Source organism: Crinia signifera, chromosome 3, assembly GCF_055691185.1.
Source record: "Crinia signifera chromosome 3, ASM5569118v1, whole genome shotgun sequence".
NCBI lineage: Eukaryota > Metazoa > Chordata > Amphibia > Anura > Myobatrachidae > Crinia > Crinia signifera.
Genome location: NC_139219.1, coordinates 195,085,150 through 195,102,934, shown reverse-complemented (window position 1 = coordinate 195,102,934; position 17,785 = coordinate 195,085,150). Strand labels below are relative to the sequence as shown.

Sequence of the window (17,785 nt, the reverse complement as noted above, 5' to 3'; positions counted from 1 at the left end):
ACGCAGGTCGCTTCCGGTAAGCGGAGAAATTGCGGGAAATTGCCGCAATTTCGATTGGTCAGTACTCTAATTCAGCAATCAGGAAAGGGGTATAAATACCCCCAACCAGCACAGGCACAGCATACAGCCTGAAGAAGGGGATTGCTCCCCGAAACGCGTTGCTGCTATACGCTGGTGTACACACACCTAAATTTGGACACCTGGACATCCATTGGAAAGGGACGCATTTGCACTTTTTCTACTGGGACCTCTACCCTAAAATCCTCTGCGGTGGTGCCGCAGATTTGATTTCCAAAGTCATAGCCCACCGCAATCCAGCTATAGGGTGAGGTATTCTTTCCATATCTGCTAAAGAACTTTTTTATGTCCATGTGCACCTTGTATGTATAAAATATTTGTTCTTAAAAAATTGGTTTTTAAAAAAAATATTTGATGTCAATAAATGTTGTTTTAAATTCAAACAACTCACATTTTCATTTATGAACTTGCGCCAAGCTGTGCTATATATCCACAATACAGACTTTTATTTCCTGCCAAACTGGGGAAAAAAGGGGGATAGTTATTTAAAATGTTTACACTCTTTTGAGTGATTACTTTGATTATGAGGTGGATCCTTTTTCAGGTAGCTTATGTTGTTGAAATACCCTAACTGTCCCTACCTGGGCTCAGGAGAATGGTTGTGGATTCCTTAGCCTGCTGGCCGTGTAGGGGACTTGCGGCGTCTCTGCTACACAACAAGGATCTTTAATGTTGCCGCTGCCTGGTCCTGCAGCACTAATAACAGGATATTGCGGCAATGTTCTAAACTCCTGGCTTCAGCTATCAGCTGCACTGCCGCCCGGCCAATGACATCACCTCAGTTGCCGGCGGAGTGGGGAACTGAATTACCGCTGCTGTCCTTCTGTAGGGGATCCACGCTCACCAGCCACCAACGCGTTTTGTGTACATAGTACACTTTTTTTCAAGGATGTCTGGGCATTTCCTTAGTTGCTTTTTTTATAGCTAAAAAACTTATTACATTTCTAAAAGAACAATGTTCAAACAGGAAGTAGTCATCTATTTTTGGAGGGAACCACATGGTCGGAGAATTCTATCTTTCTTTGGCATTTAATTAGGTTTGGCATGAGAGAAAAAGATTGTTCCTATAAAATATGTTCAAGGAGTTAATATTAAAAAAGGGGGAATTGATGTTTAAAAAAAAGGAAGTTACAGTATATATGATTATTTATATAAAAAAATGTAAGTCAATAGCTATGTTTAGACCTCAAATTATTCTATTCTGGGACCCCATTAGACAATAAAAATAATTCCGGGACCACAGCAAATGACTGCAGAAGGTCATCACAAGGTCAGCAGACAGCACATACATGGTGGCAGCATTATGAAGGCATACAATGATAGCCTAAAATAACAGACAACTCAATAGATTTTTCAGAATCCTTGATTCACTGACTGAGATTAGAAAAGTCATCAGCCTGATGGTCAGCAACATGGAGTCGTGACCCCATGTTGAGAAGGTCAGGATCCACTTTGGGGTCAGGACCCACAGTTTGAGAACCGCTGGATTAGAAGATAGGTCTCCTCCCCTTCAGTTTCTATTTATTTTTCTATTACTATGAACTGTAGTCCGGTTGGATCTTTATAATGTTTTTCTGCAAAGTCTTTTGACACACTATGCGTTAGAAGTCCTTTTTTTATATTATAAATGTGTTTGTAAAAGCTGGTCTTTGCTTTCCTTATTATTATTTTTTGTGTGTATAGCATACCTACATGTATACCTAATATACCGTTATTGACCAAAAGGCAGTTTGCAGTGTACACACACACTATATAATTTGTTCTGTTGAAAGAAATCGGAACGGCCATTGTGTTATTTGAATATCTAGTGAGTGCTCATCTTTAAGGTCCATACGCACTGGGCAACATTTCTCAGTGTGTATGGACAGCGATGATTGCAGTCATCGCTGGGGGGAAAGCCGCTCCGTGCATACACACTGAGCGGCTTTCCCCCTGCCCAGCGTTGTCAGCGGGCGGTGGACGTAATACCAGCAGATGAACGGCTTTCCTGGCGATGATGCAGGAGCACGCATCACCGCTGGGCCGTAAGCACCTGGCGGCTTTGAGCTGAAAGCCAATCAAAACACGACGTTTGAGCGGCTTTCAGCTCAAAATAGCCCAGTGTGTATGGGCCTTAAGAGATCTGTTTCACCACCATTCATATTTGTGTCACAGACCCTGTTCCCCAGACTAAGCTCTAATTTACCATTGTAGCTCTGGATAAAACCTTATCCTTAAATTTAGTGGCTAGACAACTGCTATTTTCCAGGTGTGACTAGATGCGCCAAATGGGCACCAGCTGCTGCGATGAGCATGGCTACATCTGTATATGGCAAAGCTGACCAAACCGAATTGCTTTTCCAGGCTATATGCAGTGATCAGAGACGACAATCAAAACAAATGTGGCATTTTGTTGCCATGCACTAATCAATAAGCAGTCAATCGGCTGAAATCTGACTGATATATGCAAATGGATCTAAGCATGTGTTGCTAGTTTTAGCTTCACAATTCATTTCATCCCTAAATGCCCAAATCGTTTCTAACCTTTTTACTGTGAAAATAAATTTGTGCCCTTTTACAAAGTAATTCTTCTTTCTAGTTTTTCCGATTTAGTATAAAACTCATAAATGTTGATGCTAATAATGCAGCAATAATCTGTGTAACAGCCATTATTAGATATTAGTTGTATTAATGCTCTGATCACCTCTATTTTCAGAATACTTTGAACACAACAGTTTTGAACAATTTTGCATTAACTACTGTAATGAGAAGCTGCAGCAGTTCTTTAACGAAAGGATCCTGAAAGAGGTATGCAGATATTGAATTAAATGTTACCTGTCATACAGAAAATAAGACGTTGTACATTAGACCCTAAGGGCGCTTGCATACATTAATTACTGAGACATGAAACAGCTGGCAACATTATAGCTGCTCCAGTTTATTTTAGCATTTAACGCTCACCGGTTTTAGGGTCAGTATATTAAAGATACAGATGGAGCTAGCCTAGTCTTTGCAGGGACTGGAGAAAGTATCGCCAGCCCCCGCCAGAGGCCGGTGCCCGTCAGGGGCGTGTGCACACGAGACGCTCGCGCGCCCTGTAACTTTTCTTTAACCGGTAAATGAACACTGGTGCTTTCCCACTGCAGCCTTAAACGTTTAAAAAAAGAAAAAAATGGCAGTATACCGTTTAACAAGTGCAGTGTGAAAGGGGTATGAGTGTAGGAGCATTGCATCTGTTTTCATTATTTACATTTCCCATTAATTGTAAACCTAAATGTTCAGAGTTGTCCCTTGAAAAGTGTAGTCACTTGCATGCTGCAGTCTCATCTGTCTCACTTTGCAGTTTGCCATTACCACCCCTTGCTAGCAGTCAAGGTTATACTTGCTTGAGCTACTGATTAAGTCCCTAGGAGGTTATTCTAGTTGAGATACAGCACTGCAAAGTTCGCAGCGCTGCGTGTCTTTTTAAGCCCGTCTGCTGCTCCCACAGTCCGCCACCCCCCTTCGCAGGGTGAATTTGCCCGCATTGCTGAGAATGGATGTTTTGAATAAACATCCATTCGCAGCCTAAGGGGCCAAACCCACATCATTCGATGGTGGCCGACCATCGAATGATGTGGAAGATACATGCAAAACTCTCAGGTGTCTTAGTTTTTTTGTGTGTTCTGGAGGGGAACATGGCGGGCAGCCGACATCCGGTGAGGTCAGTTGCCCGCCCCCGGCACCCGCATCACTGGGTCATTACCATGGGAATGCACATTGTTTTCATGGCAACACCCATGAAATGCTGGGCGTTCCCATGGGCATGACTACCCCCCCGCCTTCCCACGCACCCCTGCCTGCACTAATGGGTGCGAGTGGCTGGCGAACACTTTGTTCGCCTTGGCTGCTTGGACCCGACGCATGCACAGAAATGGGTACTTGTTTCCTAGCAGGGCGCCCAGTTTTCTTACGTACGCTACCGTAGCAAAATCTCATGGGCCATTATAGTGCCATGCGATGCGATTTTTTTTATGTAATTTATTCACTGCTCTGTTGGCCCTAGGGGATTGCATGGCACTGCACCTCCGGAAAAATTGCATGAGATTTTATAGGGTGCGATGCCATGCCATTAGCTATACACTTATATGACATACAATGAGGTTTCACTGACCCCCCCCACTATCCACGCCACTCTGAAGCGTGGTCGAGCGGTGGCGGGACGCGTCCTTCCGACCTTTTCATACCCCCACTATCCATGTCGGCGTGGAGTTGATTTTATATAGTGTGGCGAGTGCAGCTCGCCACCGAGCCCGAAGCGCGGCCCTTGCAGGGCTCGCTGCGTTCGCCACGCACCGCCTCCTCTAGCATTCTTGATAACCAGCTGCAGTGAGGGGGCGGCCATTTTGTGAGGGGTATTTATAATGGAAATAGAAGGAGTGCCAGGACTGCAGACAGGAAGCTCTGCTGGTCCCGGCAAGCCAGCAGCAACAAACTCAGCGCCGGCTCAATTAGCAGCAATAGCTTACGCAGACCACGTGGCGCCCAAACTTACCTAGGGCATCCAAGCCACCACGGGGCTATAGTTACACCACTGCATATGCAATAGATTGAGTGGATTTGGGATGGTGCATTACACAAATATTGCTTGTTTGTATTCTTAGAAATGTAAAGTTTTGTGCTAAATTCATATGTTGGTTGTATTATTCTTGATTAAATATGGCTAATTCAAAAACCATACACTAGTGTGATTTAGCCGCTTTCAATGGATCAGGCTGAGAAGTCGGGTGAAAAGTGGCCAAATCCCATGTGTTTGACATTTGGTCCAATCAGATTAGCGGTCCCATGTGCATCTGATCGGAGTCCGTATGGGATTGCATGCAAAAGGACCTGCCACCCGGGAAGGTACCGAACGGCTCAAGGGGGAACTGCTGTAACTTCTCCCCTTGGACAATTTGCAGAAAAGCTGTGTACACAAGGTACACTTATCGCTGGCAATATGGTTGCTGAGCGACCATATTGCCAGCGATTGGAGTGTGCACCGGTGCTAAATCGCTGGGTGCAGGCTCCTGTTTTCAGCCCATGAATGGTCGCTGGTCGGAGGAGCATGCTCCTCCGACCAGCGACTTCCACTGCCTCTTCTCCCGGCAGTGTGACATTTTCATCTGCGATTATCTCTGGTAACTGATGAAAATGGGACAATGAGCAATATGATTGCTGAGCAATTTATTGCCAGCGATCGTATTGCCCTGTGTGTATGCACCTTAATAATTGGGGGGCCTTTATAAGGGACAGTGCTGCTGGAGTGTAACTTAACACTTGTTGTTTGTATCTCGCTGCCCTGTATGTTTGTCATTTTAATTACATTTGAATGCGGCTGTAGAACATAGAATCAGACTTCAAATATCTGCTCTGCTCTTATAGACAACCGTGTCCTCTTGAGCAACCAGTGGGTTAATGTTGATATACAATCACTTTAACAGACAAATCAAGTGAATGTCAGGTTAGAATGAATTTATGCCTTTCATTTAGCCAGTGTTGAAAGAGATAAATACTCTTTGGTACTGGTATGAAGCTCATGTTGTCTGTAAATTAATTACTGCACTCTCACTGCTTTGTAGTAAATGTGTCAGTTATGCCACGGATGGATTAATATACTGTATGTATATTAATTGTCCTTTCGCTTATCTCAATAAGAAAGATATCTGACTGCCGCCATTTGTCAGTGGATGGCAAATCATCATATATAGAGAACTAGCCTTTCTGTTTCTGTTCTAAGACTTTAAAGTGATTCTGTCCTAGAATTGTGTTTTACAAATGTACTGTATGACAAATTGGATATTTCTTTCCTGTAAACTGATCCGTAAGTATGTACATTGCCTTCGCATCACTGGAAGCAGTGCTGCCAGGCTCAAGGGCCCAGCTGTAATTCCTGTATGCTAACCTGGGTTCAGGGTTGCTCAATCCTTGTAAATGTAAAAGCATCTGCACTGAGTTATTACAGGAAGGCAGGTAGACAGAGCAGGTAAAATATCTGTGGTAGGCTTTCCTAGAGATGGCCGTAGTTCTACCACTGAAACAAATGTATGTGTGCTGTTGCTTTCTTTCCTCTGACCCCCACCCATAAGAACAGGTTACTCAGCAGGTTTGTGTTACACGATAATACATTAATAAAGCTATCTAATTCATGAAAAGATGATATAAAACCTATACTATACATAATGATTATATCCTGATGTGGCTTTTTATTTTCTACTTTTGTGTTTTGAAAAGGAGTTAGAAGTTTGGCACTTGGGGGCAAATTTCCTAATATGGGAGTTCTATTTCACATGCGATGTTGCTATGGGCAACCAATCAGATACGATATATTATCTTCTATAACATGTCTTATAATTTTGCATAATACTGTATTTATTATTTTTTTAAATGAACCAGGTAAAACAGTGCTTTATTTCAGCACTTCATTTTTTGTGTGTGTTTTTGTGTAAATGCATCCCATTTTTGTGTAAAGGTTTTATTTCCTGTGCTTATCTGCACCTGTGAACCTGGAAGGGCAATATGCTTCCCATTATATGTCTATGGGTGGGACTTCATAAATGAAAATGCGTCGGGTAAGACAACATTGAATAGGCACCCGCTGCTCTTTGCCCGGTCGGAAATAGCGGTGGTGGATTGAATACCAACTTAATGACTGTCCCGCGTCCTACTTCTGGGAAGCATTGTCCAACAGAGTGCTGACAATGCCCCCTCAGCAGAGAAAACTGGTGCATGTCCTCCCAGAAATGCCACGATTATAGTGCATGCTCCTTGACCACAAGCGCCCACCCCCCCTTCCCCCCCTAATTTCGGGCCAATGCTTCATCTTTCCCATAATTGTAAGTAGGGAGATATGCAGATGTGTCCTCCCTCATGCAGTACATTCTGGCTTCTGCTAAACAGCTTCTCGGCGCACAAGGTCCCGGTCGACTCCACAGCACATCTTTTTCACTCTAATATGTGCATCTTATTTGCATAAATAAAACTAAGTGACAAAACGAGATTGCACTGATCAATTTGTGGTATTTGTAAATCTGTGTGCGACTGATTCTGAACTTGTACAAATAAGTGTTACCTTACAGCAGCTGTGGTGTTTCTCACACCGAGTTCCGTTGTGCTTTATCTGTGACTTTACATATGTTTAAAACAAATTCCTGTGTGGTTAAAGTCACAGTCTAGCATCTGCAGTAATTTACAAGCAAGGCACATTTTGATCATTTAAAAATCTTTAGCAGTGTTTTTCTAGTTATTTTTTTTATTTTTACTGCTCTTATTTGCATTTAATCATGGCATATGCTAATCATTTTTCTAATATACAACACCTTCAATGAAACTTGAAAGAACACAGATAAATATTACAAACATATGCAGTATAATGGTGGAAAGGTTTTTCACCTAATTTATGTTATCACATTTTTTAATTAAATGTGCCACTTGTAATTAGCATTCATTAAATGTTTATTTAAAATGTACTTCTAAATTGCCCTATATGTGTGGCTATTCCCGTAGAACATTTTTTGTGTGCAGTAATTTTACTATGATCATTTGCGATTTCATTTTTTTTTTTTTTTATAGCTTTGTTGTTGAAAAGTGATTGGACATTGCACAATGCCTAGAAGCTCACTGCAGACACAAATGTAGTTAGACAGAAACCACAGTTACTCTAGAAACCAAACAATCTGTTCTGTGACCGTTCAGCTCAGGGCCAAGAGTAATGCTTTAATACTTAAATTATTAAAATAAAAATTCATGGAGCACAACATATCAAGAATTTAATTTTTATTTTAGATATTAAGATCATTCAGAATGTCATAAAAAAATAATGGTTTCAGAGATTACGTATAAAACCATATTATATTTATCAGGCCATTTTTTTTTTTATGCATGCATTTTAAACATTTTGTTAAATGGTCAATTTTGTAAATTTGTCTGTGGCGTTACTGTAGTGCATTTTGTACAGTGCATTTTTGAAGGCTACTTGTTCATTTTTACGGCATTTGCAAAGTTTCCACACAGTTAAAAGCATTCTTACAGTAGTAAAAATGCCTAACATGCATTTGCATTTATTATGCCTTTTTTATGTTTTTGTGGGTATGAGGTCTAAAGTAAAGACAACAGACAACATTTACCGGGACCCAGGTCCTGCATTCCCCTCCCCCGCTGCAAAAACCAGGCAGTGGAAGTAGAGCGCAGAAGCTTCAGCAGCAGCACAGCCTCTCTCCCTCAATCAGCACATGCTACTTAGCGCCGTGTGCTGAGCTGGGGAGAGAGGCAGCTACAGCAGCAGCCTGTGCATCGTCACACAGACCACACCCCCTTCAAATATTTTTTTGTCATACCAATTTTTTTTACCAGGGCCCAGCAGCGCTTTCAGCAGCTCTAGTTGTATTGAGAAAATGAAGCTTTCCAATGACATATCGCAATGCATGAAAACAACAGAAATAGCATGAACACTTATGATAGCACCCTTAAAGGGTTGCCCGATTAAACCCATTTTCGAACTTAGATTGTCCCTTAAGATGATAAGGTCGTGTGCAAAGTTTGAAGACAATTAATTAAAGCATTCAAGCGTTATCGTGGAACATCCATCCATCCATACACACACACACACACACAAATATCTTTGAATTATACGGTACGGTACGGTATTACGGCTCCCGAATTTACTACATACGCAAACGTAGTGAAATCGCATTGCATGCCGTTATGGTATGGTATGGCATGCGATGCGATTTTGAAGCTTATAATTGCATTTAATGTACTATAACACAGGTGTCAAACACAAGGCCCGCGGGCCAAATCCGGCCTGCCAGACCTCGTCATGTGGCCCGCGCGAGGAGATAGCAGGCAGCACGCAGGGGCAGTGTGTGTCCCAGCTCCTGCCTAGGCGGCCACCTCTCACTCACCTCCCACCCCACGCGCACTCGCTTGCTTGCCGGAGCTGCGGGGTTGGTTGCTGGGACTGGGACGTCACGCAGCTGGCGATCCGTGCTGGACTGCTGGTAGTAGCGGTAACTGTGTGTGCGAGGCGGCTGACTGAAATAGGTTAGTAGTGTATATCTCGGGCTGGTCGCTGTACGTGGGGATTTCTGTCACTGAGGGTGACATTTACACACCAGGCCATGCTCTCCTCTAGTCACTGCGTGTCTATCTTGCTAGCCCACATTAAAATGTCTTTCCCAAAATGGTGTTACCTTCTCTAGCATCCCTAAGGCAGCTCTGTACCTTCTGTCCCTGTCTACCACTGAACCCTGCACCTCAATATAATTAGTACTGGATGTGGAATTAAATTTCTGCAGCATAGCTCTGTTTGATGGCCCACCATTTTTGTTATCGCATTTTTGTTATATGCATGTCCTGTTTCATACTGCTTTAAAGTACACCTTGTACAAGTTTTCTGTCATTTGTACTTTTTGGGGGACCGGCCCTTTGAGGGTGACCAAATTGCTGATGCGGCCCCCAATGAATTTGAGTTTGACACCCCTGTACTATAACATTAAATGACATATACTGGAATTTGGGGGTGTACCTGCGCACTGAGTGTTCCCTGGTCGGACTAGTTTCAAAGCACTTATGTATAGTCTGACTCAAACTATACTGAAAGTGGTAATCATAGAGAATCGTGGGGATTAGTGCTGAGCTTTGCCCTGGTGTGCGTGCAATCAAATGTGACTCCAGATGCGAGTATAAATGGGATAAGGGTATAGATTAGATCTGACACAGTGGTGTAAATTGGAAAAGAAAGTAATTTTACTTGGTGATATCTTGTATCAGACAGAAAAAATAATAATAGTAATAATAGATAAAACAATTAAATTCATTCAATTAGCGGTGGAATGGTGGTGAGTGGAACTAACGTCTGCAGTATTGGTCTAAAGAGAAATGCTAATTCTGGGCAGAATTAAGCAGATGTCCCAACAAAAAGCTTGCGCACCGGGCTTGCTGCCCGTCTTGCCAAGGTGATTGTGGGTATGCAGACAGTTGTTCAGTCTTTAAGATTGAAAAAGTCACGGATTAATGTCAATTATGCTGCACAAATGCAGGATAGTCTCTGTCTGAGCGCGGCGTCCCGCTGCTCAGACACAATGTTAGCTTCGGGTACCCCTTTAAACGCTTGCCACGAAGTTGTAGTACAGTGTAGGTTTTCGGAGGTAGTATACTGATGGTGCAGCCTAGGGTATGCCAGTGTGCGGTGGGTCTGTGATACGTGTTACCGCCGCACGCGAGTGGATCCCACAGCGTGTAGCGGTCCCGGTGTAGCAGACGTGCGCACTTGAGCGGGTGGCAGGATTACCTCGCTTCAACCGATAGTGTCGGTATCTGCGTGGTATCCCGCCGTCCGACTGGGAGCCCTCCTGCCTCGCGAGCAGTTCCTATCTCCTACTTACCCTTACTTCCTCAGATGTTGATGTCGTGCCGCGTCCTTGGTTGCAGCGTTGCTGCAGATTCTTCCCCGGATTGCGTCACGGAGTGTGCCGGGCGTTTGTTTGTAGGGGGACCTGAATGTAGATAATGTCCGTGTTCACCAACGCGTTTCAGCTTTCAAAGCCTTCTTCATGGAGGTTAAAGTGTCTGTTGCGGAGTTGGTTTAAATCTCCCCCTTAGTGCTGTGATTGGGCAGCAAAGCTGTTTGTTCATTGGTCCATGTGATTATCAATCACACCTGATTCCATCAATCAGGGTTTCAGGTGTCGCTAATTAGTAGTTATAGTCTGGATCCTGTCAGACAGGGATCGCTGTGTTGCTCTGTATTCTTCACAGAAGTGTTGACACAGCTTGGTGTCGATGTCTGTATGTCTGTCTGGATAGATTCTTGATACAGAATCCTAATTGTGTGCAGAAGTCTAAAATGCAGTTACATAAAGTGCCCCATGGGTTTGCATATATTTACTTTATGTAATATAATCAAAGAGGTGGATCTTAGTATTGATGTCAGATCGGGGTTATTAATCTGTCTCTAGGTGCGACGGGGGATGCTGAATTGTCATCCTCATCATCTGTTTTATATTGCATTTTATTTCTTATTTTTACATATGACTGCATTCACCTCATTATCCATATTGAGATCTTTTGGTACAAATGTCTTAAGGGTATACATCCACTTAAGTTCGGCTTTGTTTAGTTTGTGGGTGTAGTCTCCCCCTCGCCAATTTTGATTTATTTCTTCTATGCCTATAAATCTGAGGGATCCTGGGTCACTATTGTGGTGTGTTTTAAAGTGATGTGAGAGATTATGGTCCTCGTATCCCCGTTTGATGTTCCTAATATGCTCGTATAGGCGGTCTCTCAGGCATTTGTGCAGCATAATTGACATTAATCCGTGACTTTTTCACAGACCCACCGCACACTGGCATACCCTAGGCTGCACCATCAGTATACTACCTCCGAAAACCTACACTGTACTACAACTTCATGGCAAGTGTTTAAAGGGGTACCCGAAGCTAACATTGAGTCTGAGCAGCGGGACGCCGCACTCAGACAGAGACTTTTCTGCATTTGTGCAGCATAATTGACATTAATCCGTGACTTTTTCAATCTTAAAGACTGAACAACTGTCTGCATACCCACAATCACCTTGGCAAGACGGGCAGCAAGCCCGGTGCGCAAGCTTTTTGTTGGGACATCTGCTTAATTCTGCCCAGAATTAGCATTTCTCTTTAGACCAATACTGCAGACGTTAGTTCCACTCACCACCATTCCACCGCTAATTGAATGAATTTAATTGTTTTATCTATTATTACTATTATTATTTTTTCTGTCTGATACAAGATATCACCAAGTAAAATTACTTTCTTTTCCAATTTACACCACTGTGTCAGATCTAATCTATACCCTTATCCCATTTATACTCGCATCTGGAGTCACATTTGATTGCACGCACACCAGGGCAAAGCTCAGCACTAATCCCCACGATTCTCTATTAAATGACATATAATATCATTTATTAATGCCCCCCCTAGTATCGACGTGATCCCGAAGCATGGCGTGGGGTGGCGGTACGTGTCCGACCGACCTTTTCATACCCCCACTATCCACGTCGGCATGGAGTTGATTCTATATAGTGTGGCGAGCTCAAAGCGTGGCGAGCCCCGCGAGGGGACGTGTATTATGTTACATGTATTATGTGTCCCCTCGTGGGGCTCGCTGCGCTCAGCACACTATATAAAATAAACTCCACGCCAACGTGGATAGTGGGGGTATGAAAAGGTCGGTCGGACGCGTACCGCCGCACCTCGTGGGGCTCGCTGCGGTCGCCACGCTTCGGGGTGATGTGGATAGTGGGGTGAGGGGCCAAAATAAATGACATTAAATGGCATTATTCTAGGTTCCATCAGAACCGATATCTCATCTCATCGCATGCCATACAATAATGGCATGTGATGCTATGCGATTTTTTATCACATCCTATCTTTTTTAATGGATTCACTGACACAGAGCAGTCAATACATTACATAGGAAAATCGCATCGCATGCCATACAATATAGCATGCAATGCGATGCGATTTCACTACCCTGAATAGCCCTCTATGCAAATGGAGTAGTGGGCGCCATGATAATACACAAGTACCAATTATACTGTTCTAGATAATATTGCTTAGTTTCTATGCTCCATATTGCCAATGATGCGTTCTCCCACAGGTTATTAACAATGTCCTCCATCATCTTACGAAGGAGCACATAGTTAACAGCCTCTAGCTAATCCCCACCCCCCATTCGTCGGTGATGGCATCAGGAAGTTTGCATGCCCAGCCACCAATATTGATGGGTACACACTACACAATGCATTCTGCAGCATGGCCCTGTGCTATGTTGCCTGTACATGCGGGAATGCCCGTCATTGACAATATAGAGCATACACACTAAGTGATATTATAAATAATATAGCTCAGAAGGGGAAAAATGAGTGCTATGGTTTGTTATCATTAGTGTGAATGGGGTTTTAGTTTTTAAGTCGCCATATGCTTTCGTGTTACCAATAGCATTTATTACTGTTAACTTTATCCTTTAAGATGGAAGCAGTGTAGTGTTCCCTCCAGCATCCCAGGAAGGCAGGGTGCTGGAGGAAAATGTGATGAATGTGGGCGGGCCCACCCGTTAGCGTCACAAATACGTCCCATTTTGCAGTCATTGCTCTCCTATATTATTTGGTTTGACAGCAGTTGATGCTTCCTTTAGTTGTCCTGCTTATTAGCAATAAAGCCTTTCAGATGCAGGATCTCATTTGATCAATAGTATGAATGTAAATCTGCGGCTGGTAAGTTTCTGTGTTGAGTGTCCCAAGGAATTATGTTATGTAATATTTAAATCTACAAACTGTCTAGTGACTGGGGAGGTGTCACCTGGAAACTATTTGCCTGATTCAGACCTGATCGCTAGGCTGCGTATGTTGGCAGCCTAGTGAACAGGTTGATGTTGACGAATCCCCCCCCCCGCATTTGCATGCGAGTGTGTACGCTTACACATCCAGTGAAAAATCATTCGATTGTCACTTATCGAATGATTTTTCACCCGTTCACAAATAAATCAGTCTAGACTAACTTTTATTTCCGACAGAGATGGCTGAATTTGGGGCGAGTGCTGACGCCAAGTGACGTCAGCCGCCCACCAAGAGCAGGCATCGACATGCCTACATTCACATAGGAACACCCACTGATTTTTTGGGGATACCCATAAAGCACTGTGCATTCCCCTTCTCCAGCCCCCTTCCCTCCCTTCACAAAACGATTGCCAAAAGCAAATGTAGACCTGCACCATCGGCCAGGGGAGCGAATTCGGACCAGGTTTGAATTGCCCTCTATGTGCACTCTTTGTCCTATGGTGATGCTGTTCATGTTCTCAATGATGAGGATACAGATAATTGCACTGTAGCTAATTGTTGGAATTGACACTTGCTATGATAGCCTCCACCTATTAACTTGTACACATATTTAAATATGAAATATTTACATAAAAGGTTTTGTAGGTTTGTGTCTGTTATACCAAAAGGTGTACAGACAAGCTAGTTGCTCATAGATCTCATTCCACTCAACATATTTTATCACTCTTGGGTTTGCAAAGTTCTGCACTATTAAGTTCTATTACATAGAAAATGTAGGATGCAATGTAAATGGTGTAATGGATATATTGTTTGCATACAATTATTGAGATATGCATCAGTGGGGATCCAATATTTCTTTCTTCTGTCTTTCTATATATTTAGGAACAAGAACTATACCAGAAAGAAGGCCTTGGTGTTAATGAAGTGCACTATGTGGATAACCAGGACTGTATAGGTCAGTGTACATCCCTTGCACACATACATTGTGTACATGCTATGGATGCTAAGCTTCTGAAAAGCAACGGTTTACATACCTTCTGTATATATGATAATGTGTGTTACTTTATGTACACTGTACATGCTGTGCATTTTTTGTTTTCCTTCATTCTCGCTAAGGAATAAATAATGCTGTTATCATTTTGGAAAGACACCTATTCCTAATTTAAGAATTTAGTGTACTGTCTGGAATAGTTAAAATGCTGCCTTGATTTTAATTTCCTCTCTCAGTTCCGGAGACAGATGTGCAGTTCTCTTTCCAGTGATAATTATCTGCTGAGAGAATTCTTACAATCCTAATACATTGCAGAGGAACAGTTTTTCTTTGCTGCAGTGAAATATCCATTTTTCGACTTAATGCAGCAAGCAAATGTATTTTTGTTTTACAGATCTGATTGAATCAAAATTAGTTGGCATCCTTGATATAGTTGACGAGGAGAACAGATTGCCCCAGCCCAGTGATCGACACTTTACTTCCATGGTTCACGAAAAGCACAAGAACCACTTTCGCCTCACTGTAAGTGATTTGTTTGTGATGATAGGGGGCAATGTTTCAAAACTGAGACCTTATAGACATGATAAAATACATGATATTGTTTACATTTCCAATTTTAAAGATATTTAACTTGTTACAAGTGGTCTAGTATAAAATACCGACAGTCAGAATGTTGACAAAGTCAAAATGTCAACTTTGGAGTCTGACCTGTTAAATGTGTACTTTCTGAACATTTACATAATGTTGGCATTGTGAAAATCAACCATGTGGTTTTTTTTTGTACTCATCTTAAGTAACGCTAAATTCAGCTGTCAACATGATTGTTCACATTTAAACCATGTCAACATTCTCGTGTTTTTCCTGGATAAGTAGAGTAGCGGTTTGATGGAGGTCCTCTGTTTTATTGTAACCAACTCTTTGCTGCACCTATGGAGGGGATGACAAAGTAACCATTCTGTACTATATAGGTATAGTGGGAAATTTACCAAGATGGGAGTTCGATTTCAGATGTGATGTTGCTATGGACAACCAATTAGATACTAGTATATGCCAGAAGGTGCTAAATAAAAAAAAAAGTAGATTCTGATTGGTTGCCCTTTTCAATACCCCATCTTAGTAAAGTTCCCCCATAGTGTGTATTAGTGCAGGAGGTTGAAAGTTAACATCGGGACAAAATGCTCTGATTCCAAACATTTTACTTTATTTTCCCTTCTACAAAAAAAACCCCCCAAGGGTAAAGAAACATTGGCATTGAACTACAATGACCATGTCAAAGTCCAGATCTCAATCCATTTGAGAATCTGTGGGACTATTTGAAAATAGCAGTTGACAAGCATCATGTGAACAACTGGAGTGAATCCCCAAGGAATAATGGACAAATATCACTCCCAAATAGAGTGCTACCTTAATAGAAACTAATCCTAATGTACTTAAAGCTGTTATTGCAGCAGGTTCTGGTGGTACCAAGACCAATAATGAATTTACATTAAGATAATGAATTATGAGTTGGAACATTTGCCTATTGGATTGCAATACAATTGCTTGCTGGCTCTATCGCTTGCTTGACACATCTGTTAACATAAATGCTTAAAAACCACTGTTTGTTGCACTGTCTCTTCCAGTTACAAATGCTGATCAAGATACCTGTATGCCCCACTTAGTAATCTCTTATAAATTGCAGTAGGCAGTTTTGTTTTACAATATTTCTTATGGCAATGAGTGCTAAATATTGTAACTGTAGGCCAATGTTCCCCTATTATGGGGCAGGGAATTGTATTACACTCTCTATCGTATGGCTGCAATGCTGAATGAGGTATTACATTCCTCACTGAGTAGTCTCTATAGTGTTGTGGCAAGCAATCTGGACACCCTCGTCAGCATCCTGATGCACAGAACCGCTGTCTGAATTCCGTCATACTGCTCAAACTCTGTCTCTGTCTTACCTGTACTGCACAGGCTCCCAGTTCTCTAGTTTTTGCTGCTTCTTTATGCCTGCTTCTTGGGTTTTTTCTCCAGATAGCTACCACAGAATGAATCCGATATGCGTGACATCACTATATAGCCACTGCAGCATGAGACACCATACTAATGGCTAGAATTCTCATTTTGTCTACATTAACCCTGGCACTGCCATTCTTCCAAAAATAATAACAGATCAAGCGATCTATCTGATGTGTAATAATAGCCAGCAGAAGGTTTTACAAAGGTACTGAAGGATGCTGATGTTTCACAAGCTTTTGCTATTAGAAACCATCCTTGGTAGTCACACCTTTTAAGGAAGAATAAAAATGAAGTCCATTAAAATTCTCTACTTTGACACTTGGGACCTTGGGAGTTTTCTGACCTGCAAAGGTTTACAGCTATGGCATCTGCTTCCAGTCTTTCCACAGGGTTGACACTCATCACTCCCAGACAGATCCCACTGTCAGTCTATTTGTCAGTTATGATGAATTACTGTATATACTCGAATATAAGCCGAGTTTTCAGCACATTTTTTTGGGTACTTGTGTATTATAGCGGCGCCCATCACATCGCATCGCATACCAAAAGGTATACAATGGTATGCGATGCGATATCGCGCTATGTTGTACAATGTAATACAATTTTAAAATTGCGATTAAAATTGAAGGTACTGTGACCTGTGAAGGTATCCGCTTCCTCTCGCGGGGCTCACCACGCTTTGGGCTCAGTGGCTCGCTGCGCTCGCCACACTTTATATTCTCAACTCCACGCCGAAGTGGATAGTGGGGGGTATGAAAAGGTCGTAGGACGCGTACCACCACCCCTCGCGGGCTCGCTGCGCTCACCACACTTCGGGTTCACGTTTATAGTGGGGGGGGAAGGTTGGCGGCGTGGGGGTGCATTTAACATTGTAAGCACCCATTTGGGTGCTTAAAAGCTCCCTTTAGGGTTCTTATACAATTTCCCATTGTATAGGGGGCAAAATCGCGTTGAATCGCTTCGCATGCTATCTGGTGTATGGCATGCGATGCGATTCAATAAAAACATCGTACGACCAACATCGGGGGCGCCTCTATAATACACAAGTACCTTTTTTTGTTCTGAAAAAGCCCCCTTCGGCTTATATTTGAGTGAGGGTTACACTGCGGTGGAGACTGGAGGACGGACCTGCCAGATGGAGGTGGGGCCCGGCATGTGCGCAGGCTGTCACTCACACTGACAAGTCCTCCGGCGCAGCCCAGCAGCCACGTCCAGGAGCGCACAGTCCACCTCCGGGTCACACAGCAGCACAAGGAGGAAGCCGCGGCCCTGACCACTTGCAGCCGCCGGGAGAGGAGAATGAGAGCAGACCAGGGCGGTTGAGGGAGTAACGGCATCTTGCATGGCGCTGCAGCATCACAGGCCCCAGCACACTTCAGGTACTCTGCAGCAGCGCAGGTTCC

General features: G+C 42.9%; 1 protein-coding gene across 7 annotated transcripts in view; it reads left to right on the top strand.

Annotated features, from left to right (window-relative positions):
* The window catches only part of MYO6 (myosin VI), a 223,367-nt gene that overhangs the window by 140,118 nt on the left and 65,464 nt on the right, over nt 1-17,785 (top strand). For all 7 annotated transcript variants that reach the window (XR_014471746.1, XM_083177172.1, XM_083177171.1 and 4 more), the window contains exons 14-16: nt 2,774-2,865; nt 14,273-14,345; nt 14,776-14,903. Coding sequence is in view for 6 of the 7 variants with exons in the window: in XM_083177172.1 (XP_083033298.1) it covers nt 2,774-2,865; nt 14,273-14,345; nt 14,776-14,903 (293 nt within the window). In the remaining variant the exon portion in view is untranslated. The remainder of the gene's footprint in view (nt 1-2,773; nt 2,866-14,272; nt 14,346-14,775; nt 14,904-17,785) is intronic.